This window comes from Lygodium microphyllum, chromosome 26 (assembly GCF_053477565.2).
Source record: "Lygodium microphyllum isolate KBCC chromosome 26, Lygodium_microphyllum_v1.1.10, whole genome shotgun sequence".
NCBI lineage: Eukaryota > Viridiplantae > Streptophyta > Polypodiopsida > Schizaeales > Lygodiaceae > Lygodium > Lygodium microphyllum.
Genome location: NC_141160.1, coordinates 115,518,646 through 115,536,930, shown reverse-complemented (window position 1 = coordinate 115,536,930; position 18,285 = coordinate 115,518,646). Strand labels below are relative to the sequence as shown.

Sequence of the window (18,285 nt, the reverse complement as noted above, 5' to 3'; positions counted from 1 at the left end):
AAGAAAAAGCATTAAGTGAAACTTGAAGTGCATGCACTGTTCTCAACAAAAACCACCAAAATAGAAAAGCCTTGTCCATGTCTAAATCTACCACTGTAAGGACGCCAGTAACAAATACAAGAAGTTCTTGTTAAGCCAGCATTCACTTCACCTTAAAGGAGAGGTTTTTTGTAATGTAAAATTTCTCAAAGATAGCTTGTAAATTGCCTCTTTGGAGAGTTGAGGAGATCTTATGGTCACATCTGTCCAAGACTAAGAAGCAAATTACAAGCTTAGTAATGACAGTCAACCTCCTGCAAAAAGAAGAAATGCAATGTCACCTCCAAAGCTGAGTTTTGAGATAATGGATTATTACCCACGCCCAGCTATTTTCATCCAGTGTTGAGTGCAGAGGTTTCACAATAGCAAAAAATCGAGCAGATGTGGAAAGAACAAGCCCAGGATTGGGCCGTTCAAGTACCAAATATGCTCCCGTAAGCAAAACCTTTCCAGGTGCTGAAACCACCCTGTAAAAAGCAACAACTTTCATGTTTAAAATCCTTTTAGAGTCCCATAGCCAACACATAATAGTTCTTAAATACTGAAGTACTCAACACGCAGTAGTGGTTTACACAAATGAAGCAAAAGTTTGGCTATATCTTTACATGATCATCTTAAGGAACTCAAAAAAGTTGGATTTTTTTGGGGGGGTTATTAAATATAGCATGTAAACAAGCTTAAATGTCATTGACAGATAGACAGGATACTTGTATGTGTTTGATATGAAGAGATACCATGAATTCCAAGTATAAGGATGAAATTTGTATTAACTTTATATTCTAGGATAGCAGCATGAATGACCTTGGGTACACAACATTCACATGCTTGATCGGACTGGAGTACTTGACACAGCTTCTCGTCTAAGTGCATGATGTCAGATTGACAAACAGCAGAAGCCAGTGATTGAATGAACTGAGAACCAGAATGCAATGTGCATGACTACAACAAGCTGAACAAGGGAGAGAAGTGAAGACAAAACAAGGTTGAATAGACTGAGCCATATCAGAGCCAGCCTATCATGGTAGATAGCATCTGCCAAACTACTCTGAGCTTGCTCGAAGAGCATAGGACCTAGATTATAGATACAGAGGACAAGAGATAGCACAGCACCACTGAACCATACCAAACGCCATAACTGCTCCTGAATGTATTGTTGTGAAGTGAATCATACCAAATCCATCGTGACTGCTGGGTCAACAGCTCCATTTGAGCCAGCATCACCTGAAGAATCTGACCACCAAAAGCCATGCTTAAGGAGAACACTAGCAACTCTCTGATATCAAGCATAAGGGACCTCCTTCAGCCCATAAAGAGCTTTCTGCAAGCAATAGCCAGGAAAACAAATCCTGGTGGCTCATCATCCTGAAAGACTCCATTCCAATATTAAATGATTTGACATCCATAGTAGATAAACCACCTATGATCGGCAATCAAACTGATGAAAGGTAGCCATTTGCTTCAGTTATAACAATGTCTGGTTAAAACCCTTGGCAACAACCTGAGCTTTGTGCTTGCCCAATAACTGACCATGAAAGGCCCCATAGACACCACTTCACACATAAACATGGCACAAGCCATACAAGCAAACAAAGAAACCTCAAGAGCTGAACACCAGACTCACCAATAGCCTCATAGCCAAGCACCCAACACTACGAATGACGCCCCATATCATAAACCTGCCTATTAAAATATATATTGGTATTTTGTGTTGTATCATTACTCTCTTTGCATGGCTTATATTTTAACTTGGTCTCTCTGACTGTGGTGGCTGTATTAATAGAATTTCTCTTTTGTTGGAAGAATAAAAGTAGAATAGCTAGATATAAGGATGATGGTGTATTACTCAATATAAAGGAGGATGTATTGCTCCGAGATCATCAATACTGGTTGTCAAGTTCATCCACACAACTCCAAGACACCTTCCATGACCAAAATCAGCTTCCTAGATCAAAGACAGTAAATCAAATCGTAAAACTGCCATTGGCATGCCCAAAACCTTAATGACAACCAAGATCACCCTTTCTTCATTCTAGTTGCTGGACCCGGTTACTTTCTGTTTTCCTTTCCTCTTACTTCATGCATGGCACAACAACAGGTTGTCAGAAGTGGTGCAGCAATGGAAGCATAAACATGTGCTGAAATAAATTGCTGAACACAAGACAAAAGAAAAGAAAAAGAGAACACAATACAGATGAGAACTCAGATGTATGCTCGGGAAATGGAATCCATATACCAAAACATGAGACAGTACGGAAGTAATGTGAGTCACCGGTTGTGGAGGCACTGGCACCTGCTCCCTCTCTCCAGGAACTATCAAGTGATGAATGAATGTGGAGGAGGGAGGCTGAAAATAAATAGGCCCAAATAAATGCCTAAAATATGATTGGTCGGCCACCATTAAATGCTAGCCAACTAGCTGCAAATAATGCCTAAACCACAATAAACAATGGCAAATAAAATGCCTAAATAATCTCTGAGCCCAGTCTATTGTACCACAAGTACAGACTCAACCATAATCTACTAACACTCTCTCTCAGATCATGGGTGATGTAATACAATACAATATACAATGATAATGTCGCATCATAGTACATACAACAATGTCCATCAGAGTAGAACCGTGGATACCCAAGTAGTGGGTGCGCGAGCCACCACCAAGGTCCCTCGGAGAGAACCTGATATCAATGTCGATCGTACCAGCTCTCCTGAAGATAGAGAAGATCATAGCAGCTCTCAATGTCTGTCAACAATGCCTCTGATGTAGCATACGTGGCCATCCTATCACCAATGCCGCAGCGCATAAATGACCATGGATTCCCCTTCTTTGGCCAGACCGCCAAAGTGTCCCCTCATGTGAGTTCCAAACGAAAGCCACCCACTCTCTCTCAAGTAACCAGCCCATCATGAGCCTAGATGTCAATCCTAGCTTCAAGATTTGTACCTGCCAGCGATGCGTCAAGGATGTCCCTCTCTAGATCCTGTGCATCCGTATAGAAATATAGATGAGGCACGGCTGCCCCATCTCACCGCCCTCTCACACTCCCTCTCTAGCACTGGAGAGTCATGAGGAATGACCTCATCAGCACTACTAGAAAGCAGTTGAGGAAGGGGCCACCAAGCCCTTCCCACGATCCGAAGAAGAGGATCCCTTCCGCGCCTTGGACTTCGCCATGGCCGAAGAAGCTGAGTCAGAATCTGAGGCAGATGATGACTCGTCGGAGGAGTCCGCATCTTGCTTTGTCTTTTGCTCCTTTTTCTTCTTGGAAGCTGCTAACTCTTTACAATCCTTCCTTAAATGATCTTTCTTGCCACAGTGGTAACACTGAGCATTCATCACTCCATCAAACTCCCAAGGAAGCTTGTAGAGTACTGTACCAACAAGATGTGCCTCTAATAGGGTAGACTACATAGTGCAAAGCTGGTCCTGGAGTTGGGTAACGCGAAGTAGGAATGACTGGATCATATCCTTGGGTTCAAACTTCAGTTGTGGAGCTGGCCATAGAGAGTAACAGCCCTCATGGTGGAAGAAGCCTCGCACATCAAACTTCAACTTCGACCATACGTCTAAAGCTATTGTACAGGAGGTACCACCGGTAGGACTTCTTTGGAAATACACCAAAGTAATGCCGAATAAGCACGGGCATCATCCGAATCCCATGTAAGTACTGCCTCCTCATGGCTGTCTTTATCAAAATCAGATGGAACAGGAGAAGGTTATTGAGGACGTGCCATAGCTCCGCCAACCACATACCATAACTGCTTCTAGATAAACCAAGCCGTCATCACCGCACTCGACGTGTAATAATTAGGTCCATGGAGCTTGTCATCAGTGGATGTGCATGGAGAAGCCATCTGGAGAGGATTTAGAAAAGTAGAGAAGAGAAGGGATTGGGAGAGGGAACACAGCCAAACCACAAGCACAGACTGCAAAAAGCAAGAGTTCACATATAGTATAACCCAAAATCTGATCAAAATAAGACAAAAGTTGCTGTAAAAAGTCAAGAAATTAGTCAAAAACTTCCAAAAACAGCAAAAACGGCCTGATAATGCAAGCACCCAGTCAGGAGGAGAGGCGAAGACACCAAAACGCAGGCTGAAATGGATGCACAAGCTGTATGGATGCTGACGCCAGCAAAAAACGCAGGTAAAACTGGTCGCCTAATTGAAGCAGCATTGCCTGATCAGCAAGAGGGAAAACAGTCCTGAAATCAGCCCGAAAACACAGCAAAAACACAAATCCTGAAATCTAATACCATGTCAGAAGTGGTGCAGCAATGGAAGCATAAACATGTGCTGAAATAAACTACTGAACACAAGACAAAAGAAAAGAAAGAGAGAACACAATACAGATGAGAACTCAGATGTATGCTCGGGAAATAGAATCTATATGCCAGAACATGAGACAGTACAGAAGCAATGTGAGTCACTGGCTGTGGAGGCACTGGCACCTGCTCCCTCTCTCCAGGAACTATCAAGTGATGAATGAATGTGGAGGAGGGAGGCTGACAATAAATAGGCCAAATAAATGCCTAAAATATAATTGGTCGACCAGCATTAAATGCTGGCCAACTGGCTGCAAATAATGCCTAAACCACAATAAACAATGGTAAATAAAATGCCTAAAAAATCTCTAAGCCCAGTCTACTGTACCACAAGTACAGACTCAACCATGAACTGACTAATCCGCTAACACGTCACTTTTTTGCCAAAAACGAAATGCATTTAGCTTTGTCTAAACTCATGTTCACCTAGTGCTTCCAAAATACTCCTATTTTTTGTAGAAATTTCCAAATACCCCTCCATTTTTAAAAACTACCCCTCAAGTTTGGTCAAAATGCCCAAGATGCCTCCCCACTGTGATAGAAAGTCCCAAAAAACCCTTCAAATTTGGCTGGAAAACAAATATAGCCCTCGTAATTTCTACAAAAGCTCTGACTGCATTATATTTTGCAAGTTTGTATGATGATAACTGTGTTCCATAGATCTTGAATGGTATTGTACATTGATGAGACGGAGTAGCTTACAATTTATGCAGTCAAATGCTACTACTATTGAGCTCACTTGTTGTGTCTTTTTCCCTCTGAAGCCAGGGATGGCAAACTAAAAGGTAGAGTTAGGCCCTTGCTCTAGAGAAGATTGGAGGAATCAATTTTTTTCACATTTGCTTTGAACTTTGGGGTTTTTTATGCACCTGCACGTGTGCATTACCATCTGCTTACCCCACAAGACCAATGCTCCTCGGTTGACATTCCCTCAAGCACTGAATCATCCTCTACCCCTTCTTGTTCTTGCAAATAAAGACATAGATGGCATATGTAGCTCTAAACCTTTGTGACCAACCATGTTTGATCTTCTAGCCATTGAAATAGGAATCCACTGTTTTCCACCCCTATGTAAGAAGCATCATCCTTGATAACAAGCTATAGGTGAGGTCTATCAATGGAATGCATCTATAGCATAATTGGGTGGTAGTCCCTTTCATGCAACTAGGACTTCTTGGATCATAAAATTTCTCAAACAATGTTCTAGACCATTTTCACCGATGTCTTGCAAAGGCAAAGGAACCCGAATCAAATTATGTATAATCATGTAGAAACTCTTTACTTACTTGAAAAACTGAATCGACACAAGCTCCGTTAGGTAAGCCCATACCATAAGCTACCTCATTGTTTTTAGCTGACCTTTTCCATGTGCTGATGACGTGGCAGCCTGACTAAATCCTGGTGCAGCAAAACACAATTATACTGATGAAGATGAGCAGGTAGAATCAAAACCCAGCCAGCTGGGGGGTCACCCACAGTAGGCGACAGCTCCTGGATGGTCATCATGCCTAGTAGACAGGTCGCCAGCAGCAAACGCAAATTTTGGGAATGGTTGGCAGCAGGTGACAGCTGATGTGGACAGCAAACTGCTTAATAGCTCAATGGAGCAGACTAATAGTGCACATGCCACTAGTTCTTCAACTACTAGCAAGTTATCCAATGACAGATGCCACATCACATCATTTCATTTACCTATGCATGTTACCACATGTTCATGTAAGATGCCAGTAAATTCTCACCATTGGTCCTTCAAAAACCTGTTCCCTATAATACATGATAGTGCATACTTCACTATCAGATGGCACTACATAGTTAGGGCTTCTATGATAGTGCATGATACTTCACTATCAGATCACACTACATAGTTAGGGCTTCTAATTAGGCATAGGGTTAGAATTTCTAATTAACGTTGGCATACACAGTAGAACCCTGTCCATAGACAAAAACCCTACTGCATTTACAATGTTGACAGACAAATTCTCCTTTAATTGCATTGAAAAATTAATAGGTAGTAATACCCAAACTATTGGACTGGATGGAAAAAAGTCACCTTTGAATGCAGAAAAGCAATCCAATGTTGCTGCTGCTTCCTGCAGTTCCCATTTGCTCAACTGCAAAAACACTTTAGCCCATAGCAGCCACAAGAATACTAGATCTATCACCTACCTTGCTAATGCCAACTGTTTTAGTACTACAAAACTCCACCCTCAACACACAAGAGATAAGTGGGATCGTATGCAAAGAGAGTAAAGCCAGGATTTTTTACTGTTTCATTACAGCAATGGTGTGTACAACAAGAGAGATGCAATGGCTGACAGAGGGAACCTTTAATGGCTAAGAAAAGAAGAAGGATGGATAGGCAATAATAAGTCTTTAATGGGTACAACAAAACTCCTTAAAAATCATTTGGAATTCTTCCAAAACAGTATTTCCACTTTAAACAAGTAGAACCACCCTTCTAGCCCATTTTTATGCCCTAAAAGGTAAGCCATTTATGCGTTATGATAGCTCCTTTCTGGCAAGCTCCTAACCTTATTCAGGCCTCCTCTTGCCTTGTACCAATAATGCTACTGGCCATGTACTCTACTCTAGTTTAGTAGACACAAACATGTCAATGAGATAGGAGGATTAATCCCTTGATACTTTTTTCTGTTTGTAGCAAACCACCACTGCCAAGAAAGGGAGATTATTGATACATTACACTTTGACAAATATCAACATATAGCCTAGCTGGTAGATGATAGATCACGATGGTCAATGTACCCCTTCAATAGGCACTATCCATCACATTGAATGTATATTATCCACACATTGCTCTTTACTCCACCTAGTACAAAGTAGCTTGGCCAGCCTCAAAGCAGTCAGCTGGAAAGTGTCTCCTCCTATTCACCTTATTTAACCATCCTTTTGTTTTACCAGTGACAAATAGAATTTAGAATTCAAAAAGATAAGCCCTGTTATTTGGAAGAGATTGCATATATCCCAGAGTACACATCTACACCTTAAAAGAGTGAGGTTGGTCACTTTTGATCCTTGGATGCAACTGCACCTCCAACTTACAAGGTTGTTTGGTGTTCAAAAGAACTTGCATTAAGATAAGCACTGGTCAATCATGAAGAACCTAGCTCTAACAGTCTTTGTATTAATCAAAAACAGAAATGCTTTCGAGACATATTAGAAGTGTCTTTGTCATTTCAAATGCTCAAAGGAGAAAAGATAAGGACTTCAAACACCTCATAGTAATGGAGGAATAAGAAGGCCACATACACAGCCATGGGGTGAATCCAGGAAAATAAGTTAAATGATGCTGATAATCTGGCCTTATTTTGAGCTCGAGCTTCTCCTGCAAGCCAACATGGAAAAAAATACAAAGTGAAAATCATATGTATGTTGGGTCTACAACAGACAATGTTGGAATTCGTAAGTTGAAAAAGATGATGGCAAGAAGGAAAACAAATAGAGTGCACTATTATTACGGCATTCAAATGCAAGTTTAGTATAGAATGTGGACAAGGGTGAGAACACATTTTTTCTGTTTAAATCTAAAATAATCCATTAGTGAGGACTGTACTCTTCCTCTATCCAAATCACGATAAAAACTAGTCGTCAACACGTGCATCAATGTGTCATGAGAAAGAAGACACTGTCCTGATTCCACAAAGCAGTCCTTGCTCTGATCATGTTTATAATTACTGCTGATCCAATGTTCATGTTGATGCTGACAGACACCTTAACTTGCATGCTTCATTAGCTTTTTATATGATCATTTTTTTTGTAGGTATTTGAGCACGCTTCCAGCTGTTCTTCTCCTAGATAACTCTGTTTTGAGTGAGAGGTGCTATTGTTTTTGCAAAAGAAGAGTGTGGCTAACTATATTACTTTGAAGAAATGTAACAAAGCACAAATATGCTCAAGATTCTAGCTGTAGCTGGATGCAAATCAAATCACATCACATATATACGGACCTCTTAGGTCAGTTTGGGGCCATGGGGAAAAGAAGCCGTTGAGGACTGTAACATCATCATGTTTACCATCCTATAGGGTGAAAAAACAAGCTATGGCAATCGCAAGTATGAAGGAACTACTGCCAAAGCTCCCATCAATACCGAGAGTCCCCCTAAAGGTCCTCCCAATAGCTTCTAAGGCATTGAATGATGGATGACCAGAGCTCCACCAAAGTGGCATACATCGACCAGCAGCAGCAGCCCTTCCAGGTATGCCACCTGATGAGACTACCAATAATCTCCCATACCTCTGATTGCAATGTAGTAGGCTCCAATTCCTGCAGCTAGGCAAAGCCTCCAGAGCGACAATAACACACAAGCCAGCCTTCATGATGACAATTGTGTCATGCATCTCTGCCTTGTAGGGAAGGTGATATCCCTGACTGACTGACTGCCAGTAGAAAGCACCACAAATCCCCAAGTTAGGCTTTACTGAACAGATTATTGTACAAGCTCCTCTCCATACCAACTGTGCACCCCACAAGATGGTGCTCCGGTGTCTAAAGCACTACTATGGGTTGTGCTGGTAGACCCCGTCCTGCTGCATCTGCACCAAACAGCTGCCAACTGCTAGAACCCCATGCACCACTAGCCATAGGAAGAATGAGACCCTCGTCGGTCACTGGCTATCCCATAGGTGCCATCAAAAAGAATGTCTAAAAATGTCCATAATTCTACAACCTACCCAGTGTCTACTACATGATGGAGCTAGTCCATCTCATCTTGCATCAAGATGTGTCTACATTCTATCCTATAAGGTAAAGAAACTCATTAATCCAAAGTCGTCACTCCTGGATATCTAACCAAACAATGCATGGGTCAAGCTGCCATGACTTCCCTTGGGGTCCTAGGACTTGGATTCTCCTCCAAGGGATCCAAGGGAGTTCAAGGAAACCTAAGCCTTGCTTCCTCTCTCAAGTGCTAACCAGCCACTCTCTTGCACAATGAAGGTGGTGTCTGAGGGGGCACCTTTGACTTTGCTTACCACCTACACCAAGATACCCATGGTGAAGACACGGTTGCTCAGCCTAGCCACACATGCACATGATGGAGAGGGGTAAGCCACTCCTATGGGATGGCTACATCACTCTCCAACCACCTAGATGCTACATCCCACTATATATTTAAGGACCTCCAAGCTGTGTCCCTATAGATGTCTCTTGAAACCTTGATATAGTGCGCAAGGCTGGCCGCCTAGCCAACCCACTAAATGTGTGTGCTTTGCCCAAACTGTAGCTTATCTCAATCCTAGTGTCATGGGGACATGAATTTTTCACTTTTCAATTCTTTGCTAGGCATTTGACTTAATTAAAGGTCAAATGTCCAAATGTGAGGTGCATATGTGTTGTACAAGTCAATTAAGTGAAAATATCGAACCTAGGACCCCAAAATCTCAATCAATGCCAATGTCAAAAGTTATAATAAGTTGTAGTGGTCAAGTACTAAGTGCTACACTTGGTAACAACTATTGGCCTAGGATAATTTATTAGACATTAATGTTAGTGATGACATTAGGAGTAGGTATTAACCGATTAATTAATGCCACTTTTAGGGCTAATAAAAGCTTGGGACAGCTTGGATGACAAATTGGTCTAGCCAATTTAATTATTGGCAAGCACGGTTATTTTTCTAGACACAAATTTTAAATATCAATTTTCAGAATTAATATTATGAAAATTAATTATTAAGGGCTGAAAATGACTACAAATCAATAAGGGCTGCCAATTGTCAAAATTACCAAATGTAATTGACTTGGGGACTTGGGGGGAGAGAAAGAGAGAAAGAGGAGCTGAATCCAATCCTCGACAAATGAGGAGAGAAGATTTGACTGCTGCCACCTGCTCTTGGGGCTGTTTCTCAGCAATTCTTGACCTGTGGAAGTTGGAGACTGCTGCTGATGCATTCTCTCTTGGAGATTACAGCCTTTGATGCTCCAATTGTTGGTGGTGAATCCATCTGGGGCTGGAAAACAGGGACAACAGCTCAATTTCACCAATTTCTGGTGACAAATTTCTAAATTTTCTCTCTTTACAACTTCCTCTCTATCCCTCAGCCAAATCCCAGCCATACTCAAAAGATATCGGCCATTCTTAATCCCAAGTGGGGGAAATTGAAGAATTTCTGCTGCAAAACCCTAATTTGCAGCAGAAATCAGGGTTTTTCAGCCTCTTCGAGAAGTATGCTCCAAAATTGAGGCCTTGGACTTGGAATTCAGCCACGAAATTGGGGAACTTCATAGAATTCCAAGAGAGAAGCTAGCCATAATTGAATTCAGGCCAAATTTCTCACCCAAGGAGCAATTCCCTTCAGAATCAAGGGGCATATTGAATTGAAGACTTGTTGTCCATTGGACAGCAAGGGGCATCAGAAATTGAAAGAGACTGGAGAGCAATCTCAATGTACTTCAACCAATTTCAATTCAAGCTAAAGAAATACCACGAAGGGCACCAAGTTTTGGGGCCAATCATGCATCCATTGTCCAAGATTTATCAATAATAATTTCATCTCAGTTTATGTGAATTTCACACTTGCTGTAATTAGTGTTTAATCAGGTCATTATCACCCTTTCCCTGAAAGGAACTCTGGTTTCACCTAGACCTACATATTCCAAATGACTAATTGTCTATCAATCTCCTCATAACAACTTGGAGGTCTCTACTCTAGAACCTTTTGTAAACTTTGTCAAACTGATAGCAAACTGCAAAGGAAAGATGATCTAGGGAGAGTCACTAGTACATGGGAGAAGATTCACCTCAAAGATGGTCTTCATTCTCCTCCAAAGCATAGATGACATTCTTGGAAGCCTCTTGGAGAAGAACTCTCACCATGCCAATAGCTAGGGGTACCAAAGGTAAGGTTCATTTGAATTAAAAATCTTTGTGAAGTTTAATTGAATCATTAAGTTCATTTCTCATTCTAGTGACATACCCCCTCTTAAAGCCTCACAAGCAACCCCGATTTCATGAAATGAAAATCCAACATGGTATACGAAATGACTAAGACATGTTTTCCAGCAACCAGACATACTGTCATTACTACAGGTATTGTCAATGTACAGTTGTTCGCACATGTTTCAAAGTAACCAAGCATGTTGCTACTACTCCATGTACTACCAACGTACAATTATCTATACATGTTTCCAAGTAACCAAGTAAACTGTTATTACCCCATATTCTAGCAATGTACATTTTTCCAAGATAGTAGTTACTGCACTAGTATCCAACCAATCACAACTCTATAAATCCACAACTATCAGAATAGTATTCACTACACTAGTAACTAACTAAGCATAGCTATGGAAACACAAGTGTCTACTAGGCTGATCATGGAAGTACCTATGTGGAATCTAAAAGATCTCCAAACAGCCTCTAGATATGTGAGCAAAGTTGTACCAAGTAGAGGCACCACCCTCCTCTTGAGCATCATGCAATGCTCCAAATTTGCACTCTACTAAGCCTATAACTAAGCTTGGACCAAAGCAAGCTCCAACTAAAAAGCATCAAGGTAAAATTGTAATAAATGAGGCGATTCTTCCAAATCATCCTCTTTATCCATTTTGCATCAACTGGTGCATAACCTGAAACTTCACCAAATAGCAACGGGAGACTTTACCCTTAACCTTCCTTTCTTTGTGTGCTAATATATGTTTAGAAACCAAGATTTTGTTATTTTTCTTAACCTCTAGGTGCATTGCATCCTCTAATATTCTCAAACACATCACCACAAAAAGGCCTAAGAAGACTCACATGAAAAGCATTGTGAATCTTTTAATGATCAAGTAGCTTCAACCTGTAAGCCACTTGAGTCATCCTTTGCAACACTTCAAAAGGCCCATAATACCTCATGCTGAGTTTAGAGAAAAGATGCTCTTTACCTTTCTTTAACCTCGCCGTTTCAAAGCACAACAAGACCCAGTCACCCTCTGTAAATGCCAAAGTTCTATGGTGACGGTCAACTGCTTTCTTTTGTTTCTATTGAGTCTTTTAGAGAGCTACCTTTCCTTCAGTTTAAGCTTCATCCATGGACTTTCTTTCCACATTTCATAATCTCAAACAGTGCCTTGCCAATGGAACTGTTCATTATATTGTTATAAGCATATTCCACAAGGGCATCTAAATTAGTTCAGCCATTGTGACCTTGCAAAAAGAGCTAATTGATAGCAAATCTGCCCAGAATTTGTTGGTGTACTCTTCTGAATCAGCACAATAAATTGCATTCAATTTGTGCCAAGATGTTGTCACATCAAGAGCCATTGGGAAGAGAGAGCCTATTTCAAATGCACCTAAATTGCTAGTATCTTGCCTTGCATCAAAAAGGTTGTCCACCATTGAAGGGCATTCCCTTTTAAGAAGATGGTTGCCTTGCCCACTTTTAAATGCTTAGAAACATTGCCCCCAGAGTAGGTTGTGTTAAATTATTGAATGAAGGTCAAAGCCCTTAGTATATCCTGCGTATCATTAACGGTTTCAAATTTGACTACCACCCCACCTTCTTTGTAATCTTTAACTTTACCCAAAGATGTCAAGTTATCATGCACTAATGGCTGCAAAAATGGTGGCCCCGATGAGGCCATTGCTGCATTTGCATTTAAGATATGCACAAACAGCCTCCCAATCGACCAAACACTCCAATTCCATTCTTGGCTGCAATGCCCCATGCTAACTCTCCTAACAACAACCAGCTGCTTTTTGCATGCCAACATTGGTGAGTGCAGTGGCATCCATAGCCTGAAATATTGATCCACCCCCAAAATTACTTAGATACATAGATGGTTGAGGAATTGTTTGTTGCACATTATCCCTAATAGACGATAGTGCTGTTGAACTAGAGTTCCCTGCTTATTCAGCATTATAGGTGCTGGTGCATGCAACACTTTTGGCGGAAAAGCTTGTCCATGAGCTGCACTTCGCTCTTTAGAATGTGAAACAACCTTTTTCCCATCAACATCGGAAACTGGCTGTATAAATTCAGCAAATTGAGGTTGCTGAATAAAGTGTTGCAAGTTTATAACAGCACTTGCCAGTTGTGCCTTGAATATTGCATTTGCTTCCTGAGAACCTTGGACTTGTGGAGTTGCATGTGATTGAGCTGCATGCTCACTGATCACATTTGTTACTCGCTGTCCTCAAGCAGTTTCAGCATTTGGTGACTCAAAACCATGTGTTGGGTGCCTTTCAAGAGGGTATTCCTATTCCTCACTCCTATTAGCACTGTTGTGTGACATCTTTTACCGTTTGCTCCTTGTTGTACACTGTTTTCAGCGAGTATAAACCTTGCTGTAACTAAATTATAGCAAGCCAAAATGAATATGTTTGCACCTTGAGACAACCAAAACTTGCCTCCTTTAGAAAGATGGTGATGTCCTAGCAATGGAACCATGAAGCAGCTTCTGAAGCCCAAATTGAAGTAAACCACATTTTAGCAAACACTTAATTCAACAAGAAAAATCCACACACAACTACAGCTAAAGTGCTCCTACACCACACATGACACCTATTGGCCCCAAAGCTTGGTGCCCTGTTCACTATTTCTTGAATCTTTAGATTACTGATGTATGCTCAAAATTGGTTATTACAAATGATTGTATTTCAGCAATTTGTAATAACCAAGTCATGGCTCAAACATCGAAGGCCCCGAACTAGGAAGAACCTATAGATCCAAGGTATCAATGGGAATCAATGGATGAGATGGCATGGTGTGAAGAAAACAGTGAAGTAACCGCTAGGTTTTGCACTGAGGAAACACAATGTATGACCACGATAGAAACACAACAATATAGACACAGACATGCAAAACTCAAACCCTAAAAGCAAAACTCAAAAACTCAAACACAGAAACAAACACAAGCAGAAGGAGAGAGAAAGAACATAACTCTGAAGTGAATGAAAACCATAAATGAATGAAGAGTGTACAAAGTGCCCAAGGACAGAGCAGTAGTGTCGAAGAGTGATCCATTGAAGACGGATCCCCATACAGTAACCACTAGTCGAAGATGAGAGAGTGCTGAATAATGAAGGGCAAGAGGCTGGTCACCAAAACACAATAGTCGGAGGCTAAAATCTGGTAAATGCAACAATCTACCATCAAAGAAGGCTGAAAATTGATCACCCAAGGCAAAGAACTGTCAAGCCACAACAAGAGAGGTGTTAGCTGATGTAAGCGGCATGCTAAAAAGCAAAAACACAAGTACTGCAATAGTTGCCTAGTGGGAGAGATGGCTGAAACCAGCCTTCCTTCTCGGATAGGGTGGTTTAACCTGATTATGCACTTAATTACAGCAATTATCAAATGAACATAAACTGAAATGCTCACTTTACCTTCATAAAGTTGGACAGTGGACACCTTGTTGGCCCCAAAACTGGCGCCCCTTTCGGTATTTCTCTAATTTCAATTGCTGATGGATAAATTACAAGCCGAGATTTCACAATCTCCTTGGCTAATTCAAAAGCCCCTTGCTGTTCCAATAATCAGCAAAGCATTCGGGCAAATTGCCCCTTGATTTTCACCCAGGACTTGCTCTAATGGAACCCCAACTGGTTAAATGCTGCCCCAAATTCACAATAGATGGGCTGGCATCTGAAATCCTCACAATTCCACGAATTTCCGGTGCTGTTTTCAGTGTACAATGCCTTTGACTCATGGCACGGGTCCCAAGGTGGCTGCTAAACCCTAATTACTGCTGTAATTTAGGGTTTACAGCAGTAAACTCTCTGTTGTCCACCAAATTTGGTTGTACTCTGCTACCCATGGCTGAAAATTGCTGAGAATTCTTGAGCATAGACTGGAGGAGATAAGAGAATGCTATAGAAAAAGAGAAAATCAGCTGAAATGTATCTTCTAATCCATAGCTCTGATGACAAATCCGATGGCACCAACAGCTTCAAAAGGGCGGTAAAACAGAAGCTCAGCTGGCGAGCCCTCCTCTCCTACCGCCGCCTCTCTTGAGGCAGAAGAGAGAACCTGCTGCCCCCTGTCCTGTCGCGGCGCGCGTTCAGTCGTCGTCGCCTCTCAGAGCCAAATCTGATCACCTCCTCTTCCTCCACCAAGCTCCAAATGGCTGCCGTTCAGCTTCCACCACCCTCCAACAACCTTCTCCCTAGTTGCATGGGAAAGTTTTGCCAAGTGGCAGCCTTCCTAATGCATTTTCAATCATTAAATTAATTTTTCAGAATTAATTAATTCTGAAAATTAATTTCAGCCCTTTTGACCCTGCCCAAAATTAAACATGCCCATCTCGAATGAAATTGGCTAGGCCATTTGCAACTTGGAGCAGTTCCCAACCTCTGTTGACCCTTAGACTAGCATTAATTAATTAATTAATGCTAGTCCCTAGTGTCACCACTGACACTTAATGGCCAAACAATTGTCCTAGGGTTCAACCTGACACCAAATAACCACCAAAACCCAATTGGCATAACTTAACACAACTTTTGCCTTTAACACCCACTGCATCCTCCGGATCCTTGGCCCGTTTCCATGAAATAACTGCCATGTGCATCACATATGCTAAACAACCTTGCATATTTAATTAGTAACTTAATCAAATATTACTAGCAAGATTAAAGCATCTCAAAATTTCACGTCCCGATGAAAGATGGCAGTAGCCTATTGCTTAGCACTAGATGCTGAAAACACAAGCTAATCATGTGCTATGATGACACAACAAATGGAGACCTCTAAACAACAGGGCGATGGTTGGAAACAAGCTGCCTAGGACTAGATAGAGATGGGCTACAGTCGGTGATGACTAGGCAGTAGATGGTAGGTGGCTGATAGTTGAAATCTACAAGGAAGTGTAAGAAGCCTACACAACAGGATAAAGACTGAATGGGAACAGCCTGTCTATTTCATAGTTGCCTCCGTACAATGTACTGTATTGTCCGTACGGTACGATTTGTACGAATTCGTACGTTTTTCTGGGCCTATTTAAGCCACTTGCCTTATGCGTCCTCAATCTCGCGTCCCACGTTTCCTGAGCTCGTGCCTTTACTCCTGCGTGTCCCGTATGCCTGCGTTGCACTTTTTAGGGGGGGTGGGAAGCCTTGGATACCTCATCACACCCCTTTTGCAGCACCCCCCTCCCCAGCACTCTTTGGATTCCTTCCAGCTGGCAAACCTCTCTTTGATCGTTGGCCCCTCTTTGACTATTTGAACTTTGACCCTTCTCTCATCTACAAAAGGTGCTCCTCTCCTCCATGCTTTCACACCAATTCAGCAAGCACTTACCATTCTTATCTTCCTCTCTTGGATCTTGATTCTTGAATGGACTTGTGATTTGCCATTCTTGAATCTCACCTCCCATCCCCTCTTTTCCACACTCTATCAAAGCATTTGCCATTCTCAAATCTCATCTCCCATCCCCTCTATCCGGCACCCTATCAAAGCATTTGCCATTCTCATCTCCCATCCCCTCTTGCTTTTTCAACTTTACCCCAACCCTCGGGCCTCTCGAGTCTCCCTTCCTTTCAACTTTCAAGACTCAAGTTTCAAGAGTCTAGACTCTCTCTCTCTCTCTCTCTCTCTCTCTCTCTCTCTCTCTCTCTCTCTCTCTCTCTCGCGTGAGGCAGACCTGTCGTTAGCACTATAGTGATGCAAAGATATAGTAAATGCATTGACGCAAGCGTACTGTATACAGTAATGTACTGACACACACCCACATGCCAATGTACTAAGATTGCAAATGTAATCAGATTGATATGACATGAATGTACTTAGAATGACATGAATGCAGACCTGGGTGAATGTATTGATGCACTAGCTTGTGGACTAGGCAATGATGCATTGACTTTGATTTTGATCATGTCCTGGAGTATGCAGTAATGCACTGACTGGGGCTGCAATTTGTATTTCTGCAGTGACTATAAACAATGTGAAGGCATTTGGGCTCGTAAAAGATTACTAGCCTTGCAAAAATTTAGTAAGGGGTTAGGTAAACCCTGGAAATTTACAGGAATCACAGAAATTGCTCTGATTTGATAGTACAAAGTACAAGCTAAGTGGCTTTGCACACAGTGTGTGAGAGATGGATAATGTAGACAAATGCAAGCATCAAACCGTGGAAAATGAATATCTGGGAGACGAATCTAATCAAGAACTAACACAACCCTCCATGGAAGCAATGTTCAACACCTCTTCTAAGAATACACGGTACAAGACGTATGGCCATAGGGTCCGCCTCTCCCCAGCATCTGACAAGCATGGAAAGACCTCATGTACCATGAATGAAAAGAAATACGAAGAAATTCATCTCATGATTCGCTCTAAACTACGAATTATGAGACAAGAATTGGAGAAAGAAATATGAGAGCAGGTTAAATCCGAACTGATAGTAAATCAGAGGGCAGAAATGCAAGACATATAGATAAAGATTAAGAATGACTTGCATGCACAAATGCTGTCCGAAATGCACACGCTGAAAACTGAAATGCTGAAAGTGGTAGATGCCTACAAATCTAAAATCTTAGAACTAGGGGAAGAATTGAATACATTTAAGAAAAAAGAAATGAACGTGCAAGAAGAACTACAAAAGAGAAAGAGGCTTTGAAGGCATGTGAAAGGGAGGTTCACTCATGGGCAGAAGTGGCAAAGACAACACAGAAGCAGATAGAAAAAGCTAGCCCATGGATTGAGATAGTTAAAAAGAATAAGGGAACATTAGTGAACAAGACTGAAGTAATGAATGCTACCTTGGAAGAAGAGGCTAGGAGACAAGCTAGTGTTTTACATATACAGATAGTAGGATGGGAGGAGAAGAGCAGCCCATAGGAAGATGCTAAGACACTTGCTAACAAAATTGGAACTTCAGACGTACCTATCGTCAGTGCTTGGAGAGTGGGGAAAGAGGACTCTAAATCCAAGGCTCTAATTCTTTGCTTTGGGGACATGAAGAAAAAAAAATCCTTCCTCTCCAAGAGGACAGC

General features: G+C 41.6%; 1 protein-coding gene across 7 annotated transcripts in view; it reads right to left on the bottom strand.

Moving 5' to 3' along the window:
• Window positions 1-18,285, bottom strand: part of LOC148013718 (GHMP kinase family protein) — a 99,925-nt gene that overhangs the window by 70,854 nt on the left and 10,786 nt on the right. For 2 of the 7 annotated variants that reach the window (XM_087667928.1, XM_087667934.1), the window contains exons 2-4: window positions 7,629-7,704; window positions 356-506; window positions 152-252 (exon numbers count right to left, since the gene is read on the bottom strand). In XM_087667928.1, coding sequence (XP_087524054.1) covers window positions 152-252; window positions 356-506; window positions 7,629-7,636 — 260 coding nt within the window. In that variant the 5' untranslated portion in view covers window positions 7,637-7,704. Of the gene's footprint in view, window positions 1-151; window positions 253-355; window positions 507-1,210; window positions 1,303-1,882; window positions 1,982-6,411; window positions 6,473-7,594; window positions 7,705-18,285 lie in introns of those variants that run through there. The other 5 variants (XM_087667930.1, XM_087667932.1, XM_087667931.1 and 2 more) reach the window with 5 other exon arrangements.